The 20,854-nt window shown below is 36.8% G+C and overlaps 1 protein-coding gene across 1 annotated transcript in view; it reads right to left on the bottom strand.

The window, feature by feature from the left end:
• Window positions 1–9,404: 9,404 nt before the first annotated feature.
• Window positions 9,405–20,854, bottom strand: part of FGL1 (fibrinogen like 1) — a 28,553-nt gene continuing 17,103 nt past the window's right edge. The window contains exons 7-9 of the mRNA XM_034442838.3: window positions 20,000–20,088; window positions 18,784–18,971; window positions 9,405–12,152 (exon numbers count right to left, since the gene is read on the bottom strand). Coding sequence (XP_034298729.1) covers window positions 11,951–12,152; window positions 18,784–18,971; window positions 20,000–20,088 — 479 coding nt within the window. The 3' untranslated portion in view covers window positions 9,405–11,950. The remainder of the gene's footprint in view (window positions 12,153–18,783; window positions 18,972–19,999; window positions 20,089–20,854) is intronic.

Here is a 20,854-nt window from a genome sequence, read left to right on the forward strand (position 1 = left end):
TGGAAATTATACTAATAACATTATAATAATCTATATTATTATAGATCTGTGATTTTAGGGAATCTGCTAATGTCATTTAACAAGGACTATGTCAAACAATGTTCTAACCTTTTGTAAACATGGGTGCAGATATCTGGTCTGCTTGCTTCTTGTAAGAAACTAATGGGGAAGATGATATTAGGGTGTGGAAATAAATTCTCCTCCCTTGATAAAAATCTACGCGCTGAAAAAAATTCTGTCTTTCCTGCAGGAAATGGTACAATTCTGTTTGTTCCTTCCCAGAGTCTTCTCAACATCCCTTCAGTCTTGAATAACTCCTTGGCCCCTAATCTGTGGCAATGGGATCTTGCATTTGAAGATACTGCATTTGCTTTGGCTACTCTGTACCTAAGTGGCAATCACATTCACATTATTGTAGACAGGGAAGGGGTTTTAGAGGAGACTGAAATATAATTGGGCTCATCATAACCTTTCATCATTTGGTTTATTAACTGACTCAGAGGGTAGAAAGACGATTTTGAAGATTTGGTCTTTGTTGAGAGTATTCAGAAGAAAAAATGGTGCATAGTTCAGCTAGCAGTGTCATTACAGGTAAGTTATCATTCCTTTTTAACCGTGATATAAGGTGTAGTAGTGTCATTATATGGCGCTCTCATAGAGAAAATCCATCTGCTCAAACTAATGAAATTTATTCTGCTTGAGGATAGGGTTGCCCAGAAACAATACAGAAAACTTGAATCATCTGGAAAACTGACTTGCTTGCTAGTGTGTTTATGCCATGACTACAATCTTCTTGTTTTACCATTTCACCATGAGGGCAGTGGCAATGTAATGTGCATTAGTTGCCACTATTGTAGAGGGAAAGAGATAGTTTTACTCTGCTTTGTTATTTCTAGAGGGTAATTGTGAGGTCTGGATGAGATGGATATTTCTTTTCAGCATCTGACCTACTGAACCACCATCGTTTATTATTTCTTAGTCACATCAATTTAATAGGTATGCCACACTAAACTTAAAACCTCCTCCCTTTAAATGATTAATGAATGAAACTCTATGAAGGCTCCTTTTGCAGAAAGCATTAGAGTGGTTTGTACTGAAAGGAGATGACCACAAAGAAGCACAGTAGAACCTTTATTGAAGTTGACTTCCCTGGAGTTTCATTTTACACTGGTAGAAACTGACATTCTGAATATGCTTGAGTGAAAGGAAATATTGTAGCTGGAATGAAAGAGGCAATAGTTAGGCAGCTGGTAAGTGTAACCTACCACTAAGTAACAAAATGATACCTATATGCAGGTATCATTATCGCTAATGAATTGGACTTGTCCTTTTAAAAGATGAAATCCAGGCTTAAATAAAAGATCCATAAACTTTTAATGCAGAAAATAATTTTGGTATAGGTAAAAGGAACCAACACATTTATGTCAAAATATTTTCCTTACTTAGACCATGGTGTTACCCTCTTGGAAAACTGACACTTGAAAATGGCACAGAAGTTAAATATAGTAAGAAAAATAAAATTAAGGAAGAGCCAGTATAAAGAAAATATAATAGATACCTTACACTAGGCTTCTATTTTTTAAAAATGTAAAATTATCCTGAAATGTCTTACTAGGCTCATTTCTATTTTGTGGTAATGTTTATGCACATTTTTATGGTAAGAGATATTTTTAGACTGCACAACATGTGAAAAAGATAATTTTGCCATGTGAAAATGCAGTCTTTCATTAAGTTTTTATCAGACAAACGTTTATCATTTAAAATCAGCTTAGATCTCAATTTAGAGTGAAAGAGTTTGTGGTCTAAAGAAAAGAGAATTTTAATTAGCTTGAAATATTTTCCATAGTGCCACTGAAGAACACCAGTACATTAAAATTGGGCAAGGAATCCAATAGCAAAACATTAATGTTTACAGATTCTGTTTATTTTGTCTAAATATATTTCTCCCATCAGTTCATATTCCACATTACATTACTAGACATTAACTAAATAAAAACTTTATTTATGAAAGGCTGAAATATTTCTGCAGATTTCTTGCTTTTGTATGAAAAATAGGTATAATTTGAATAATTAGAGCTATTTAATACACGAATTATGTTGCTGCAAACCATAAAAACCCATTTTCAAACATCAATTATGTATGATAGTTTGCTTATTGGTTAATTTATTAGGCCATAATTTATAAAGCAGAGATGCAATGTGTATAGCTCTAAAATCTAGTCAATTGATTCAATGTTTTAAAAACATATCATCGATTGATAAGTGGGCTGTTTGCAGAAGCTTTTTTTCCTTTCAGATCCAGAAAGAGTATCCAAATTATTTGAACTGCAGTTCTACAACTTTTGGCCACCAATCAGGGAGCTTGTGGGATTGAGGAATTTTTCTTGGAGGGACAGCCAGCATTGACTCATCCTTGTGCTCCTGCCATGGTGGCATTTATGGCTCTGACTTTGATAGTGCAGATCACATGCTTTGTGGTTTTCCAGTTATTTTTTTTCCCCTCCACTCAGAGTGGGGAAGAGAAGCCCAGAAGCCATGACTAGGAGACAGGCGTTGTGATGTTCCTCTGATGACATGACAAGAGAGAAAACGGGGGAAGGTTAGAGTCATGATGTTGGCAGACCTGAACTTTTTTTCAAGTATTTCCTTCCTATTTTCTTGTATTGGAAGAGTTCATTTTTTAAGACAAAAGAAACAAGTATCATTCTAGCTGAGATGGACTTCTGACAATTATTCAAACAAATCCATGTATGGTTTTTTGGTTTTTTTGGCAATAGAAGTGGTTTTCCATGGCTTTTGTTTGAGGATTTTTTTTCAACTTCAGTCTAAATCAGGGGTGTCATATTCGATTTCATTGAGGGCCACATCAGGGTTGTGTTTGACCTTGTGGGGTAGGCATGGCCAGGGTGGGTGTGGCCAGCTCAGTGTCACTTGTGTCAGGGCGCCTCTGGTGGTCCGAGTGCTCTGCCATTGAAAACGGGTTCCCGAACTCTGTTTTCAGCTGAGATGGCCTCTTGCCACCCTCTACCACTGAAAACAGAGCTTGGGAGGGCTGCACGCAGTGTTCCCGAGCTCTGTTTTCTCTGGCAGAGGCCGGTCCTTCACTGTTTCCAGGGTGGCCCCACGGGCCAGATCTAAACACCCTGAACAGCCCCCGTGCCTTAAGTTTGATACCCCTACTTTACGGGATTTACCCAAAATGTAAAATCTAGAAAATTATTCTTGGAGCCATAAATCTTGGTACAGGTAGGCCTCAACTTATGACCATAACTGAGCCCAAAATTTTTGTTGCTAAGTGAAACATTTGTTAAGTGAATTTTGCCCCATTTTATGATCTTTCTTGCCACAGTTGCTAAATGCATCAGCGCAGTTGTTAAATTAGTAACACAGTTGTTAAATGAACCTGATGTTTCCATTGACTTTGTTTGTCAGAAGGTTGCAAAAGGGGAATTGCATGACCCTTGGACACTGCAACGGTCATAAATGTGAATCAGCTGCCAAGCATCTGAATTTTAATCATGTGACCATGGAAATTCTGCAACAGTCGTAAGTGTGAAAAAAGGTCATAAGTCACTTTTTACAGTGCTGTTGTAACTTTTAATGGTCACTAAATGAATTGTTGTAAGTCAAGGACTAGCTGTATCCCTTTGTTTCACTTCGCTATCAATGGCAGAAATTCTTTAGCCATTGTCCTCCACAAAGCTGGGAAATCTGTTTTGTAAGATTGATGGAGTAAATTCAGTGGTGGGTTGTTCCCGGTTCGCCCCGGTTCAGGTGAACCGGTAGTGGCGGCAGCGGGAGGCTCTGCTTGTTGTGGTCCACCAGCAGCCTGCGGAGCTGGCAGTGGAGTCGGACAGTGAGGAGGCTGAGGAAGAACAGGGGCCAGTCCTGGAGGCTGGGGAAGGCCCGATTGAGGGCTCTGCGTCAGAGGCAGAGATGGGGCCAGGGCCATCTGGGAATGATGTGCGGACTTCGGAGCTTCCAAAGGCTGACGGTAGAGAGGTAGACGAACAGGAGGAGCCTGTTCCTAGTGCACGCATGAGAAGAGCTGCCAGAAGGCAAGAGCAGCTGAAGCAAAAAGGACAACTCGGGAATAGGGCCAAGAGATGATTGGCCCCTCCCATAAGGCTTAAAAGACCAGCTCTTGGGCTTTTTGTCATAAAACAACGTTGATAGATTTGCTTCTTGTCTTGCTGCATTTATTTCTTGTCAGAGTCTTCTGCTTCTGAACTTTTGCCAAGAAAAGCCTTTGGCAGGTTGCCTAATTAGACCAAGGTTGGTGATAAGGCTGAAGAATTGTGTTATGAAAAATTCGTTTTGATTTAGTTTGCGCTACGCTGAGAATGAGTTAATTCTCAACTGTTCTAATAAAGTCTGTTTGTTTTCGAATGGATTGCGTCTGATAATACCTACTTGGGCCTGGGTCACAACAATGCCCACCTGCCCAGACATCATCAAAAACACTCTTCGCATGCACAGAAACTCTATGTGCTCGCAAAGTGAGCTCGCGCACCTGCCCGCTACCAATAGTGAACCGGTAGCGCCAGGATTTGAATCTCACTACTGAGTAGATTGGTGATATGTTTGGGATGGATGTTGATCAGACCAGGGAAAATGTGCTCAGATATTCCCTCTTTAAAAAAGAATGTGGTGTGACAATTGGAATATTTCAAGCAAGGATATTTCAAGCCACTCAAAGCCCATCTAAGATTGAAATGTCATCCTGTTCTTCATAGACAAGGGAATATCCCACATTTGTTATATAATCCTAATGCATTAAATGGTCAGATGAAAAAAGGGAAACAGCTCTGCAAATTTATTTTATTCAATTTCATAGCTACCCATCTAAATACAGTTGAAATTCTATCGTCTATACAAGAAATAAGGGTCAGAAAATGACCTGGAATCCTGACTTTAATCAGCAGTGGGAGGAAACTTCATAATCAATCCATAATTGGACTTGTCCTGGAAAGAGCAACTTGAGACCATGGGAAAATTTACAACCCTCTTTTTTAAAACAACAGCATATTTATGTTTTGTTGGATTCAGAGAGATACAGGAGGGCCTTCAGGAAAAGGCCTTCTGTGCTAAAAAATATTTTTATTCAGTAGAGCTAAACATAAACATTTTTGAAAATGATACCAGTCAGAAGCTACAAAAGATGACCTAACCATTAACTGTTTCATTAAATAGAAATCTAAAACGGTGCTGTAGCTAAAGCTGAGAAGCCACTGAACTCTCCACATCTCAGAGAAAGCTACTGTGTGTGGAATTGGGATGCCATTTCTGATGTAGAAATACTTTACAAAAGATAATTGCTTGCAACCATTAAATCCAGAGTCTAAAATTTCCAAACTCTATTACTGCAGCCGAAACCAGTAGTATGAATTTGAGTTGCCTTTGGCTGAACTTATAATGAGTGGAATTTTTCCCCCTTCATTTTTCTAAAAAGTATCCCTGTCTCAATCAAAGCTGATTTAAGATGTGGAGGAGGGTAGGAGTGGTTTTTATATAATCTTTTATACAGGAGTCCAAGAAGGAAGCTTCCTATTTTTTCACAAAACAACCCATTGAAATAAATTAGGCTGAGAGTATGATTGGCCCTAAAACAGCCAGTGAACTTACATAAGGTGGACAAGAACCAGGATCTCCTTGCATCTGATTCAATAGTTATAAAGGTAATTTTATGACCTGTCATTTAGGGACCATTTGAAGTTACACTGGACCTCCCCAGAGTTACTTACATGATACATCCCAGATTTGAAGTTATGATGGCCAACCCCTCCCTCAGTTATGTGATTGCCTATTGGGTGCTGGCAACTGGCCTGCATTTACGGTTATTTGCAGCATTCCATGGTCACGATTTAATGCTCTTTTCTTCTGTTTTCCCACAAAAAAAAAACCTCTGATAGACTATAATGGGTTCATTTAACAACTGCTACAAAAAAGATGTCAGGCCTGGAAGCCATCTTTTGCATTGGATCTTCTGGCCTGCCACATTTAGTGCTGTGGGAAACCGGGAGGGGGGATTGTATGGCACAGAGGAGGTATATACTCATAATAACATTCTTTTCTCTGAGAGTCAAGGACATCTTGCCCTGCACCTGGAGTGGGGTGACTGGGAGGCATCTCCAGTTGGGACGGTGCATTGATCAGGCCATGTGATGGACATGTGGGTGCTGGGGCAGGGACCTGGACTTTCTTTTGGGTGGGGAAAACCTGGAAGCTTTCAGATTTGGGTTTCCCCAGATGTGCCAATATGACAACTCTAATAAAATGGAACGTTGAGGAACTTCTAACCTTGGAGTGTTCTTTCATTGGGGTTGTTACTTGGAACCCTGGCAAAAGATTGTACAATTGAGAGTGCTCACGTGGTGGTTTGCTTAAAGACCAACAGGTTACAACCATAATTGTGGGCTCAATTGCAGCCGTATGTCAAGAATCACCTGCACACTTTTCTCACAAGAGAAGACTAGTCTAATATGTGAAATGTTCCTTTTAATAAGACAGGATAACTAATAAATTAAAATATAATCCAAAGACAGTAGCACGGTTTGCGTTTGGTTTAGCAGGAAAAAAAATGACAGTTCTTTTGTAATGTCATTATAATAAAAGGATGGGAAGAAAATTGAAATAAATATCCTGTGTCAGCAGGGGTGGGTTCTAATTTTTTTTACTACCGGTTCTGTGGGCGTGGCTTATTTTGTGGGTGTGGCTTGGATGTCATGTGACTAGGGGCGTGGCTAGTTGGTCAGAGTCATTTCTGGAAGGTCCTCGCACTTACGACCAGTCCTCGCACTTATGACCCGACTCATTTGTTTGCTTTTAACACTGATCAGCTGTAGGACGGCCGTTTGAAGCACCGCAGCAAGAGTTTAAACAGTTTTTTTCCCTCTAGTCATCAGCTGGGACTCAGGAGGCAGCAATAGATTGGGGGTGGGACCAAATAAAAGGTAAGAATAACGTGGGTGGGGGGTAGGGGGAGGGGGGGTGGGGGGAGAACCGGTTCGGTGACATCATATTGTCACTGCTACCGGCTCGGCCGAACCGGACCAAACCGGGAGGAACCCACCACTGTGTCTCAGGTATTTTAAGTGTCTTTAAAAAGCCCTGACAATATCAGCAAATTCTCTTCAAGAATTATTCAGATTGTTTTAGGCAGGAGATTCAAAAAATACTCTAAACACCCCAGGCAAAGTGGCCTCTAATTGAGAAACCAAACACCTTATGAATGGTATTGATTTTGACTTTGGAAGAAACAGTCCTCCATCTGAAAAAGCAGTCACTTGGGCAATCTCCTGGACTTCTGGCTCTTGTTCAAGGAAAATAGGAGGCTGCAGCCAGCTTTGCCTGGTAAACCATTTGTGGTCTTTCTGGGAGCAGAGGAGCATGTTGAGTCAATATGTCATACTTGATCACTGTATATGGGTTGCTTTTATAAGGCCACCCAGAAAATTTAATGGATACAAAAAGCCTTTATGCTAAGTAGACAGTCACGTTACTGCCATAAGGGCAATTTAAACTACTGCAGTTACCTGTAAAGGCCCTATGTGGCTTGGGGCCTGGGCATCTTTGGAATTGCCTTCCAGGTAACATCTGTCCACCCCAGATGTCCTACACTAAACTGAATGAGAACAATTGGTTTAATGATAGTATAGATTATTATCCTAATGGTAGGGTATTAAATCAATTGAGAGATAAATCAAATAATAAATCAAAAGAGCCAGTTTGGTCAAGTGGTTAAGATAACAGGCTATATAAAGTGGGAGACCATGAGTTCTAATCCTGTCTTACCCATTGAAAAACACAAATACAGGTCAAAGCAAAGAAGTCCATGGATCAAGAACCAGCAGTCTGAAGAGTGCAGTCCAGGTTGTAGTTGAATCTCAAGTTGCAGGGTAATACGAGAAACTGAAGTATGTCTGTAGATAAGAAAGTGTTTCCAACAATAAAAAAAGACTGTTGCTTTTGTACAGCCTCAGTGGCTGACATGGCTTAATGAAGGAGTTAAGGTTTCATATTCTTGAGCTACAGGGCTCTGTCTAGCTACACTCTGTCAAGTTTAGACCCCTCATGATATGAGTCAACCCCAAATGGCCATGTTTATCATCTGTGACAGCCACCTCAGATGATTCTCCCAGTTCTTCTGGTTGATCTGCTGTGCCTTTTTAGCCTCAACTTCAGAGAAGATCATAAATCTGAAAGTCTTCACAGGTCCTGAATTCTGGACCTGTGAAGACTTTCACAGAGAAGACTCAAAGGCACAAATACATTTCCAGTTTCATTTTTGTCTCTGGCTAGGGTAAGATGGTATTTTTGTAATCCTGAATATGTGAAGAAATCCATAGGAGCTTGTCTATTGTATTCTCTATTTACTTTATCTCAAATCAAAGAAAGTCTAAGTACTTCATTTGACTATTTTGTAGAACAGAATATCTGAGTTTAGTTCAGTGCTAGGATATTAAAAATTCATTTATTCTTCACAGAACTTGTGCTTGTTTATAAAACTATAAACTTTTCAAGGTATATCTATAATGGAAAATTTAAGAAATAATTTTGCATTGTCCTTGTTGCTAACAATTGTAATGTGTTTAGTTGCATCATGAATGACAACTTGTTCCTTCTGATTATTTTTGGTTATTTCTTACTGTTCTTTATTTACTTATGTGGTCATAGCAAGGGGTGATAGATAAAACATGCTTGGGCACTTTACAGGAGTAATATATATTCTGATCATTATTCTGTCATCGTTCAAGAAGTCTATTAAACATTTGCAGAAAATATCCGGACTTTGGCAGGAAAGCAATAAATGCTACTACCTAATTGCTAAACCTGCCCTTCTTTTTTTACTATGTCATGAAGACTTTAATTTTCTCAGTTACAAAACTAACAGAAGCAGCACCTTCATGCAAATTTGCGAACAACCCCTTAAAACTCAGCTGCACATATTTCTAAGTAACTACTACAAATTCAGAATTTAGCAAATAAAGAGAGTTGCACTGCGGCTAGATGTAAACTATAGCTGGTCACATATTCATTTACTACTGATAGAGGCTATTGTTCTACCAGCTGCATAGGCACCTATGGGGAGGAGCCAAGAGGGGATCAAATAAATGTGTGCAGGTGATGATGTCAGCATGCTAATGTTGCTCTTTATATATTTGAATTGGATATTATAATGTTACTAGATAATCACACCATTTGCTCAGTGATGTAATGATGCATGTATCATCATTTTGATTTCATAAAAACGAAATCAAAATTTATCAATTTACATGCCTTGACATCTCAGAAGACTTTTTCTAGAACATTATTCAAACAACTGGACTCCATGATAAGACAGGAGAGATTTCATGAAGTATCAGTTGAAGAAAGACTGTGGAAAGACACGTAACACATTCTTGTTGACTGCAAATTCTGTCTCTAGAAAGGGCTGCTAATTTAGCCTTTATTTTAAAAAATTAAAAAAAATATTGAAACACCCAGGAGAAACAATCTTACTTATTGCAGGAAACAAAACTCCATATCAACAATAAGATTACACTTTTCATTTTCAAATGCCATCTCAAACAGGACAGAATATCTTGATCAGATTGAGGTTAAATGCAGGGCTAAAGTTCTATTATGATTTTTTTTCTTTGTATATATTGGCATTTTTGAATCAGTTTTATTTATTTGATACAGTTAATCAACTTCATAAATTCTCCTCCTCCTCCTCCTCCCTTCTTCTATTTTGTCTTATTCATTTATCTTTATCTTACCTGCTATGTTTTATTCTATTTAATCTCACCATAGCTCTTTTATTTCACTTCACTGTATCTTGTCTCATTTTATTGTATTCTAATGTATGATGCTCATGTATTGATTTGATTAATTGACTAACCAATATCTTATTGACCTCATCATAGCATACTACAAGTACTGCTGACCACTTGCATTACTTTACCTGCAATATAAGGATGACAACATTGCTTTTCCTGTATGGGGCTATTATAAGAATTTTATGATACAAGTCACTTTGGTCGCTAAAGTAATGTTATGAATGATATGACTTTATTTATCTGCAAAGTCAATACCCAGTCAATATATCATATAATAGAATGGACCTAAAATAAAGTAATCTTTATTTCAATGGTATGAAACAAGAAACAGATGAAATTTTTTTAAAAATAGTTACTGATTTTCTACATTTTTCCATTTCATTTCTATTATGGCATTTGTTAAAAAAATGTTTTCTGTGATGCTTTTAAAAATATTAAAAATACATATTTGAAATTAAACTTTAAATAGGTCTAGAATCATACTGACATAATTTAACAGTGAATATACTAATCCAAAATAGGTTTTGTCTTATTAGAACTACACTGTCCTTTTTCTAAGTGGCCTGTATTTTTTCATATTTTTCTTTAATTGTCACTGATTCCTAAGCAATAATTTGGTTTTTAAAAAAGACAGCAATAGCAAATAAATTGTGATTCATTATCAATGATGTCATGAGTATCAGCCAATTAGTAGGTATGTCATATTGAAATAATAGAAGGTATTATTCTGATTTCATTTGCAGCAGTTTTTGTGAAGTTATAGATTGGAAAAGCAATGCTCCTTTATTAAACTTTATTTAGAAAATATCCTCACTGCAATGTCCCTCTTCTTCAATGATTACAAGTCACATCAAAAAATAAATTGCAGGCTGAAACAAATGACACTGCATTGGATTCTCCTAATTAGATGTGAGTATTAGTTCTACCCACTCTTCATTTCTTCTGAAATTCAGTCTTACTCAGTCTTCTATCCACATAAGTGCAGCATGACTAACTACACGTAGTGGCATAGGAAACTATGTGTGATAAAACTAAAACATATATAGCTCTGTAAAAAACCATTTTCCACATTTCATAATATTTATAATGCTTCAATATATATAAAGTGAATAAGTAACAACAAAGTTGGGGGCTTCTTTAATGCATTTCATAAGCAATAATGATGGGATGACTTTGAGAAGATAATCATCCTTGAAAGGATTCATTGTCCCAAACATTCTCCAATGCTTGGACTATGGATCCCTAAAGCTTTAACAGAATTTATGTAATCTCTTCCAGATTAATAGGTTTTAACTATGTTTTATAGAAATTTTCAGACATTTCTTCTGAATGGGGCATGACATGCCTGTTGAATCTCTGTTCTCATACAGATAGACCTAAATATGCCTTTAACTAAACTGGAGAGATCATTTTTTCACTCTGGCACTTTGAATGTTGGGTGATTTTGTCTATAAAATAAAAGCAACATTAAATGTTAGTATTATTTGTCTATTCAGACTCTCTTTATATGTCTTGGTGGATGTCAAGGACCCACATTAAGGTCTGCTCTAATAATATGTAACAGAAAAGATGGACAAACATTCAGAAAATCTGAAAAGAGGCTTTTTTTTTTTACAGATCTGTAGGTCATCAATATAAAATATCGGAAAGATTTAACTTCATCCGGTGTATATTTTAGATTGTATTCTGCTTATGAAGAGGGTCAAATTAAAAACATGGTAGAATTAATGCTCTTAAGTCTTCAATCTTCTAGTAATGGAGCTATTATGGAATAGGACCTGAAATATGTTTTTTAGCAAATGACTCTGGAATTAAAGAGCTCAAATTGTTTATACGTATTTCCATGCCATTTATTTTCTTATCAATAAAAATACATAAAAGCATTAAGCACATTTAAGCTTGTGAAAATCAATGGGATGAATATAGGTATCCTAGTTTGGATTTACTGAAAGGTAAATAGTGGATGAATATGCCCATGAAATGACCGGAAATGGAACTCATTCAAATAAAATTTTAGATTAAAAAAAATGAAACCTGGTTAGGCGGTGGCAGCATTTGGCTAACCTTGGTTGCGCTCAAAAAATCTCCCAGAGTTCCCTTCTTCTCAGAAGCCCTTTCTAACTTCTGATTTACAGTCTTGGCATTTCTTGATGTTCCCTCCTTTGAAGCTGATTAGAAGCACTGGGACTAAAGTTTGACGGCCTGACTTTCATGACAACAGACTTCAAGGAATACCACCAGCCACGCCATGTGTACCAGACAATTCCATTGTCTGATCTTGCTGAATAGGGTCCATTATAGTACAGGCCATTCAGGTTGGCAGTATGACATCTAGTGAAATAGAAGAAAAATAAATAGAAGATATTTATTAGTTTCAAACAACATCACAGCTTCCTCAGACTGTTTGCAAGTAAAAACTGTGACCTATTTTTTGTTTCTATACACTGCATCTTAGTCCTCAAAGCCTGAGTAATATTTAATCTCTAGGACTAAAAGGGGGCCACAATTTCTCTTCATCTCCATCTGTTTTCGCTTTGGGGGATGCAGTTACCTCTAATCCTTTGCCACTCGCATGGAACCTGGATTTGAAGAGACTCACCATCTACTTGTCATCAAAGGACTGTCTAGCAACAGGCCTAACAGGAATATCACCAACAACCATCTCCAGTCTAGTACATTGTGTGACTCAAGGTCTGAATTAATCTGATTATACAGAGCTGTTCTATAGTGACAATATCATTCTTGTGATATATTTTACTTTGTGTAAGAAAAGTTATATTGATTTTCAGGCAAATTCTGAAAGTTACTTCATTTCCCCTATATATCCCAAGAAACCCTGCTTATTCCCTAACTAAGAACAACTAATGATTTGCTATACTTTTATGATACCTAAAATCCACCCAATGATTGCATTGATCTCTTTGGTGATCAACTCGATGAAGAAATGGCCCATAAGATAAGTAAACAGCCCACTGAATGTGTGTTAGTGTTAGAAAACAATAATAATAGCTAAGAGACCATACAAGGCACCCAAAATGATCTAGTGCATCAACCATTTTCAAATATTGTTAAATATTCTGAATTTTTTTCTCATGAAGTACAACTAGTTTAATACCACAAATGGCAATTATGTATCTCAATTTTGCTGATAATATTTCTGGATGGAGGGTTCCGATTACAACCAAAATAAAAGCCTTCCTTATGCAGCTATTCCATCTTTTAACAGGTAGGCATCTTTGACAAAGCAGCCCAGGGAACTCCATTGTCTTTCCTTATGCATATGTGATGATGGCCTGTGATCAGTGCTTTCCCTTGTCTGTGCTTGCTGGTTTTGTTCCTGCACAAACACTGCTCCATTGTTCACAACAAAAAGCATGGTGTAAAAAAACACCCAGAAAAGAACGGGAGAATTGGACAACTGTCATTCTTGTGAGCATAGGGCATCAGTGCTGCATGGCACAATATCCACATTAAATAATCATGCCATTGGCTCTTAAAGAGATACCAGATCTTCACCTCTAGAATACAAAGCCTCTGATCGTGATACATTAGGATGAAGCAAATTTAGCAAATCTGATTTTGCATATATTGCCATTATGGGTTTGCAATAGTTATGTTAGGAAGATTGCTTCGAGAATTCTGGAAGTTATATTCTCACTGCATCTGCTCAAATTTTTATAACAATACCAACCTAATTGCTATGAGCTGAGAATAGTCTTGTGTAGATTATGTTTAAAGACTGGGCTAATATTAAGCTCTATACATCTCATAGGCAATATGGTCTATTGTATTATTAGCTAACAAGACAAATGTGAAAAATGTGCATATTATAAAAACATTTTATCTAGAAAAATATGAGCAAATGCTGGTTAGGTTATTAATGATATTATTAATATGTATAGCCTATCCCAATGTCAAACACAAACAAGAAGTGTGAAACATGCCAGGTTCTCTTCAGAGTTGACAAAACTTTCCAATGCTTAAAAAACATAAATAAGAAAAATCTCATAACTGAAAAGCCAAATGACCTGAAATAGCTGTGCTTTAGATCAGGGGTCTCCAACCTTGGTAACTTTAAGCCTGGAGGACTTCAACTCTCAGAATTCTAACTGGTAGTAAAGGTAAGTAGAACCCACCCCTGATACATGCACGTCCCGGTTTGGGCACTCGGTGCCGAAAAGGTTTGCCATCACTGCCCTAGCACTTTCCCCAAATGTTGGTCTAGAAAGGGGATTGAGTCAGGAGACTAATTGGTCAGGACCCCAGTGGGAAGAATGGTTTTGTTTTTATTCTTGTTTTTACTGCCACAGCATAGGGTCATTATGTGAGACAGGCAGTCATATAAGTTATGTAAACAAGTAAAAATCCAAAGGCAGCCCCATATATATATGTATGTATGTATGTATGTATGTGTGTATCTCTCTCTCTCTCTCTCTCTCTCTCTCTCTCTCTCTCTCTCTCTCTCTCTCTCTCTCTCTCTCTCTCTCTCTCTCTCTCTCTCCGTATTCCAGCATCAGGGCATTTTCTTCCTGATAAAGTCAGTCAACATTTGCCAGATGGACTCTGGTCACAGTCTCCACATTCTTTTTAAGCAAGACCTGAGAATCCAGGAGAAGTTCCAAGTTACAAATCAGCTTCTTTGGGGGAGTGTGACCCCATCCAGAGTTACTATTAATGTTGCTGATATCTATTGACAGCAAGTTGCTTCGTCAAGGAATGGTTTAATCTGGACTTATTTTACTATTTATTCTGTCACAGTCTCTGGACACCAATTTAGGACTTCAGAAACTTCTTGGCGCAGCCCATGATGGCGATGTATAACTGAATATCATCAGCATACTAATAGTAACATCATCCTGAACCATTTTAGCTTGAACCACAGTCACTTCATTCATGTACAAATTAAATAATTTGGAGGGAAACCCAGAGGAGCGTCACACTTTAGGGACTTAATCACAAACCTCCTCCTGACTCTGACTGGAAGTATCCACTAAAGTAGAAGCAGAAACACCATAAAACAATACCACCAGCTGCCTTGTCCTGCAGGTGGCCCAGGAGGATATTATAATTGATGGTACTGGACATGATAAAGAGATCTATGAGATCAAAAGGGCTATGTTATCCCATATCAAGGTCCTAGCAGAGATAATCAGCTAGAACATTCAGTGCCATTTCCATTCCTTAACTAGCCCAGACTAAAAAGGATCTAATAATCAATTTCAACTAGAATCCTCTGCAGTGCCATTGATTTTTCCCACTGCCTTCTTGACCAGTTTGCAAAGAAAAGAGTTTGAATCCTGGGAGAAAGTTGTAAAAAAAGAAAAGAAAAAGCAGTCCCTTTTACTGTAGAATAATTTTTCGTGGCCAGAGTTTCTTTTATTATATAACTATATTTGGATATTTTTATCTACTTTGCTGCACAGTGTCAACTGGTGGAAGAAAACATTTCTCCTGAGAGAAACATTCTTAATGCAAATGCCTTTATTGTTAAGAATTAGCACCAATAAAATGATGCTAAAAAGCACCATTTTTGGACAGTACTGATGCGCTCATGATATCTCATTGGATTAAGATTCTCTGGATTACTTGGCTTCATTAAACAAGGGGTCTATCTTTTGTAGCATTTGAAATTGTGAATTGTTATGCTATCAAAATCAAACTGAATGATAATCCAATTATAATCAATTCCATAGTTAAAATGCTTTGTAATTCAGCACATACAATAGCCCTATGTCTGCAGTTAAATACAAGACAATTATTTCACTTTCTCAGCAACAGAAATATAGCCATTTCCTTCCTTCTGTGACAGAAGCATATTTCCGAGATATATAGGATATGCACATTTTCCATATATAAAACCTGTTAGGCAGTACTTCAGCAGACTGTATTTGCTTACAAAGTATCTATAGCATAATACTTCATCCTTCCATTCATATGCATAATTTATCCATAGACCAATTATGTGAGTACCCATTCAAAATGAATTCATAAAAATAAAAAAATCTGAATTAGCCTGCAATCCAATATACTCAGAACATAAAATTTAGAACATCTTCTAGGTGGGAGAAAGCCCCATTAAATTCATTAGCACTGAGCTGTACTTTTCTTTCAATCTTCCTTTTTATGTACCAAATCATCTATGACTTGGCTCTTGAGCTGCATGTCATTCGCCAAGATCTCCTATCAGCAATTTTAATTTCATTATTTCTAAGGAAAACCCAACCCCAAGTAGGGTAGAAGGAAGTCCAGAAGGAAAAGGGTTATTATGACAGGTTTACAGAATGATTGCCAAGATATAATTGATTCTTTTTGAAACTAGTATTAAAAACTTACTACATAATGAGGGCTGGAAGAACGCATTTATAATTATTATTCTTTGACTCAGAATAATTACAGTGCAGTATATTCCATAATGAGTCACCAGAAATAAATGTGATTTTTTTTTATTTTCAGCGGTGACAAACTCCCATCTGAAGTCAGTGGAAGCTTTGACTTCACTGAAAACAGGATTTAAACATTGTTTCATTTCCTCCTCCTTATCAACTTAGCATTGATGAGAGCTGAAACATATTGTTTCACACAATAAACTTGGCTTCACCTCAGTCCAACTCAAACTGTATTGCAAAATACTTGCAATAATTGGCAAGAGTTTGTGTTTATAACAACCGGATAGACAGAGCCAAACAAGAAGAATCCAGAACAAAAGAAAAATAAGAGAACATTGAAGCTGCTTCTAAGTGGCAGAACCTTTTCAAATGTATCTGATAGCTCTCAAATCATAAGAGACAACTTGTTCCCTGACAATTATGCATATTGTTAGACTGGTTATGTAAATATACATCCTTGATATATTTTACAACCTTTTAAATTCAGTGTTGACAATTATTATTTTGGCAGTGTCAAAGTTCTCTTAGATTTGCAAATGCATGGGTATACTTTAAATGCAACGATTTAAAAGTCATTTTTGATTATTATGTTCTATATGATTAATGCCATGCAGAATACTGTAGAAAAGAACAGGTGTGTGGAAACAAACAATGCTTCTTAACTCACTGCAAACCTGCTTATAATGTAACAACTCATCTGAGCGATGGTCAAACCAGAGATGGCATTTTATCCCAATTTCCTTCAAAAATATATGAACGTTTCTTGAATTTTTAAAATATTATTTCTTATGAAGGACTAGTTTTCTTCAGTGTTAGGTTTTCTAAATATACTGCTCAAAAAAATAAAGGGAACACAAGCAGAAGACATCCGAGATCTGAATGAATGAAATAGCCTTATTAAATACTTTGTTCTTTACATACAGTAGTTTATACACTGCTCAAACAACTAAAGGGAACACAAAACTACTGTACTGTATGTAACGAACAAAGTATTTAATAAGGCTATTTCATTCATTCAGATCTCGGATGTCTTCTGCTTGTGTTCCCTTTATTTTTTTGAGCAGTGTACATTGGCCAGTAGTTCTCAGCAAACTAATGATCATGATAAAAATTAGTTATTATTATTATTATTATGGCCAACATGCAAAGTTAAATATAATTCTAAAACAATAAAAATATATTAAACCCAAATATTGTAAAAAATAAAATTAGAAAATCTTCCCATTTATATTAAACTATTTAAGTGATAGTCCTAAGAAGGTAAGCATGAACCATTAAATGTAAATTTATATGCTATTTCTGAATAATGCTTAAAATTTTAAAATATAAATTGACAGAATTCTGCCTCGATGGCATAGGGGAGGAGATTCTGCTGTCTTGCAGCAAAGAACAGTGGTGATTGAGAAGTTTAACTACTCTTCTGGAATCACATCTGAGAGCTCTGTTAAAGGAAGGAGAATAAGACTGGTAACTATTTTGCTGTGCCTGATAGTCAAAAAAAGATCTTGACAATTCAATTTATCGAGAATATATAAAGCCCTGGAAGACAAGAAAATATAGCAAGAAATGTACATGATCTTACACTTTACTAAAGTTTCCCTTGTGGTCATTATAATAAGAACAAATTATAATAGATTTCTTTGCTGCAGCACAATCCTACACATGTGGAATGAGAAATAACATTCTTACAACAGTGCAACTTATGTTCAATTTAGTGAGCATCAAATTGCAGCTTAACATGGAAAATATCAGTTCATGAATAGTGGGAGTTCAAATACAGGTAATCCTCAATTTACAACAGTTCATTTAGTGACTATTCAAAATTACAACTGCACTGAAAAACACACAACTATTGCAGCATCCCCATGGTCACATGATGAAAATTCAGATGTTTGGCAACTGACTCATATTTATGATGGCTGCAGTGTCCCAGAGTTCTGTGACCTTCTGACAAGCAAATTCAATTAGGAAGCCTGATTCACTTAACAACCTGTTATTAATTTAACAACTATCATGATTCTCTTAACAAATGTGGCAAGAAAGGTCGTAAAATAGGACAAAATTCACTTAACAACTGTCATACTTAGCAACAGAAATTTTGGGCTCAATTGCGGTCATAAATTGAGGACTACCCATAATATTTAATTTAGTGCAGATTGGAGATTGATATCAAGGTCACATTTAATGTAACCCAAAATTCAGTAAATGGGAGGTTACTGCATGCATAATTGAGGTTGGGGTTTTAGATGCTGCTAATGTTTGTATATGCAAGTGGGGAAAAGGTAGATTTTGTCAGAAGTAAACAGTACAAGTTTTAAAAAGAAAAGGCTTGGTTTTTTTTATCCACAGAAGTATCACTTTGAATAGCAAACAGCGCAAATTCAAATAATGTGGCTATTTTGTGAAATTCATTAACTCCACTAATTGAGACCGATTTGTAATTTATAATGGCAGAATGAACACTTAACTTGGCTATTGAAAGCTGCTCAGGTCCAGAACTTCTATGTTATTTTACATGAATTTAAGGGGGAAAAAATAGTTCTTCTAAGTCAAAATAATGTGAAAAGAAAACCAACCTGTTAAACCACCAACCAGCTTGATCTTCTTCAGCACAATTCTTTTCATAATTGTCATTATCTCTGTCTTTGGTGCTGAATTTCATCCCTTGGTGATTTGCCCACCATTTAACTTCAGGGTGAAACCCCCCAGTGAGAGAGTCACCAGCTGTTCCAGAATATTGCCCACAATTCATCTTGTAGGAATTCTAGCAGAGAAGTTGAGAAAAGGAGTAAGAGAATTGTATAAGTGGAACACCTGTCTGGCATTTAAGAGAGATCTTCAAAAAGGTGAATAAGAATCGTCCACAAAGAAATCAATTGAAAATGTGAAGGCTTCATTCATATGGTTGCATTTAATAACCAAGATTAGGTACATGTATAGCATAGGGGATTTCCCAGTTTTAAGGATTTATGCCTATAAGGAAGTTGAACATATTATTCTGTACTGATTTTTTTTAAAAAAATGCTCGAGTCAACAGTGAAAGAATTTAGCGTATTGTGAATTCCCATAATTTTAAATTTGAAAATTGGCAGGGGGATAGCGTGTTTTTATTTAATTAGGTGGTTAGTCACTCCATTTTATGATGTTGATTTTGTAGTCTGTGATTGCCAAAAGCTTGAAAGTTTACTGCCTTTGAAATTGAAATGCTAATTAAAAATAGTATTTATTCTTCTGTTTCTTCCTTATACCAAGAAGTTCAGATTATATACATACTACTTCATCTTCTTATGGGAACTCTGTGAAATTGGTTAGGTAAGAGACTGTTTCCATATCACTTCAGAGATCTCACTAACCCCTCCAAAATACATTATGGCTTTGAGTGTTATATGTAACCGGACCAGTGGTGGGTTTGTACTGGTTCACCCTGGTTTATGGTGAACCAGTAGTGGCGGCAGCAGGAGGCTCCGTCCACCCACCTGGATGTCATCACGGACGCTCTGCGCATGTGTAGAAGCACCGTGCACGAGTGAAGCAACCGCGCATACACACACACGCTCCCGGTTCCGAACTGGTAGAGAAGGTAAGTGGAACCCACTACTGAACTGGACACTCTTGACTGCCCACAATTAATGATGTTCACAGCTGAATGGAGATCTTTTAGTCTATCATGCTAAAACTCTCACACACACTTGCACACATCCAGAATTCTGAATGATACAATATTTGTGAAATAATTATTTTCTTATGCTGTGTATTTAGAATTCCAAGTTCTAATGAAGTTACTTCTACTACCTGCTCATCTGCAACTCGAAACTTTTCATACTGTGCAAAGCGCTGCTCATCCATAAAATCAGACAAATCGATCCTCAAGGTATAATTCCCTGAATTGAAAGGAACAAATGAAGGTGCAATATTCGGAAGAGAAGAAGGGAGAACTTCCATTTAATTCATTGCAGGCATTGAGAGAATTCAGATACTGTGGCTAACTGCTCATTTTTTAGTAGTTTGAATTTCTTATTGCTTAGCATGATACTGACATACCTTTGATTAATCATGGCAGGTTAATATGGAATTTTATTGAAAATGTGTTAACTGTTATTAAAAATAAATTTATTATATAATTGCAATCAGAGATCTTGCCCTTTACAGTCAGCAACTCAGCACTTTTTGTATCATGCATTAGTGATACCTAACCATGTAATTAACACCTGAATTATATTAACAGTGTGTGGTTCTTTGCTTTGTTCTGATTGTGAGGTCTGAACAGCTTGCTTATATAAGGAAGCTGTTCAGACCTCACAATCAGAACAAAGCAAAGAACTACACATATACATATACACAGTCAGACTAAAGAACCAAACACACACACACAAACTTATGTCCTGTGTTTACACATCCCAGACTTGAAATTAGCTGTTGGATTGTCAGACTAAACACAACCTATAACTAAATGCCCAGTGTTTTGAGAAATTCTCTCTTGCCTGGGTAGGGAAAAACAGTGGGAAATTTGCTTCACTCTAATTCCAGATTGATAGAGTTTGTAGATGTGGCTGTGATTTCCACTTGCCAGTAGGTGTTGTTTCTCTTTTCTCTATCAATTTGATTCATTGTCCAGAGCAGATACTTTAAATTATACAAATTGTAATA

This window comes from Pantherophis guttatus, chromosome 8 (assembly GCF_059756535.1).
Source record: "Pantherophis guttatus breed Tessera chromosome 8, ASM5975653v1, whole genome shotgun sequence".
Taxonomy (NCBI): Eukaryota; Metazoa; Chordata; class Lepidosauria; order Squamata; family Colubridae; genus Pantherophis; species Pantherophis guttatus.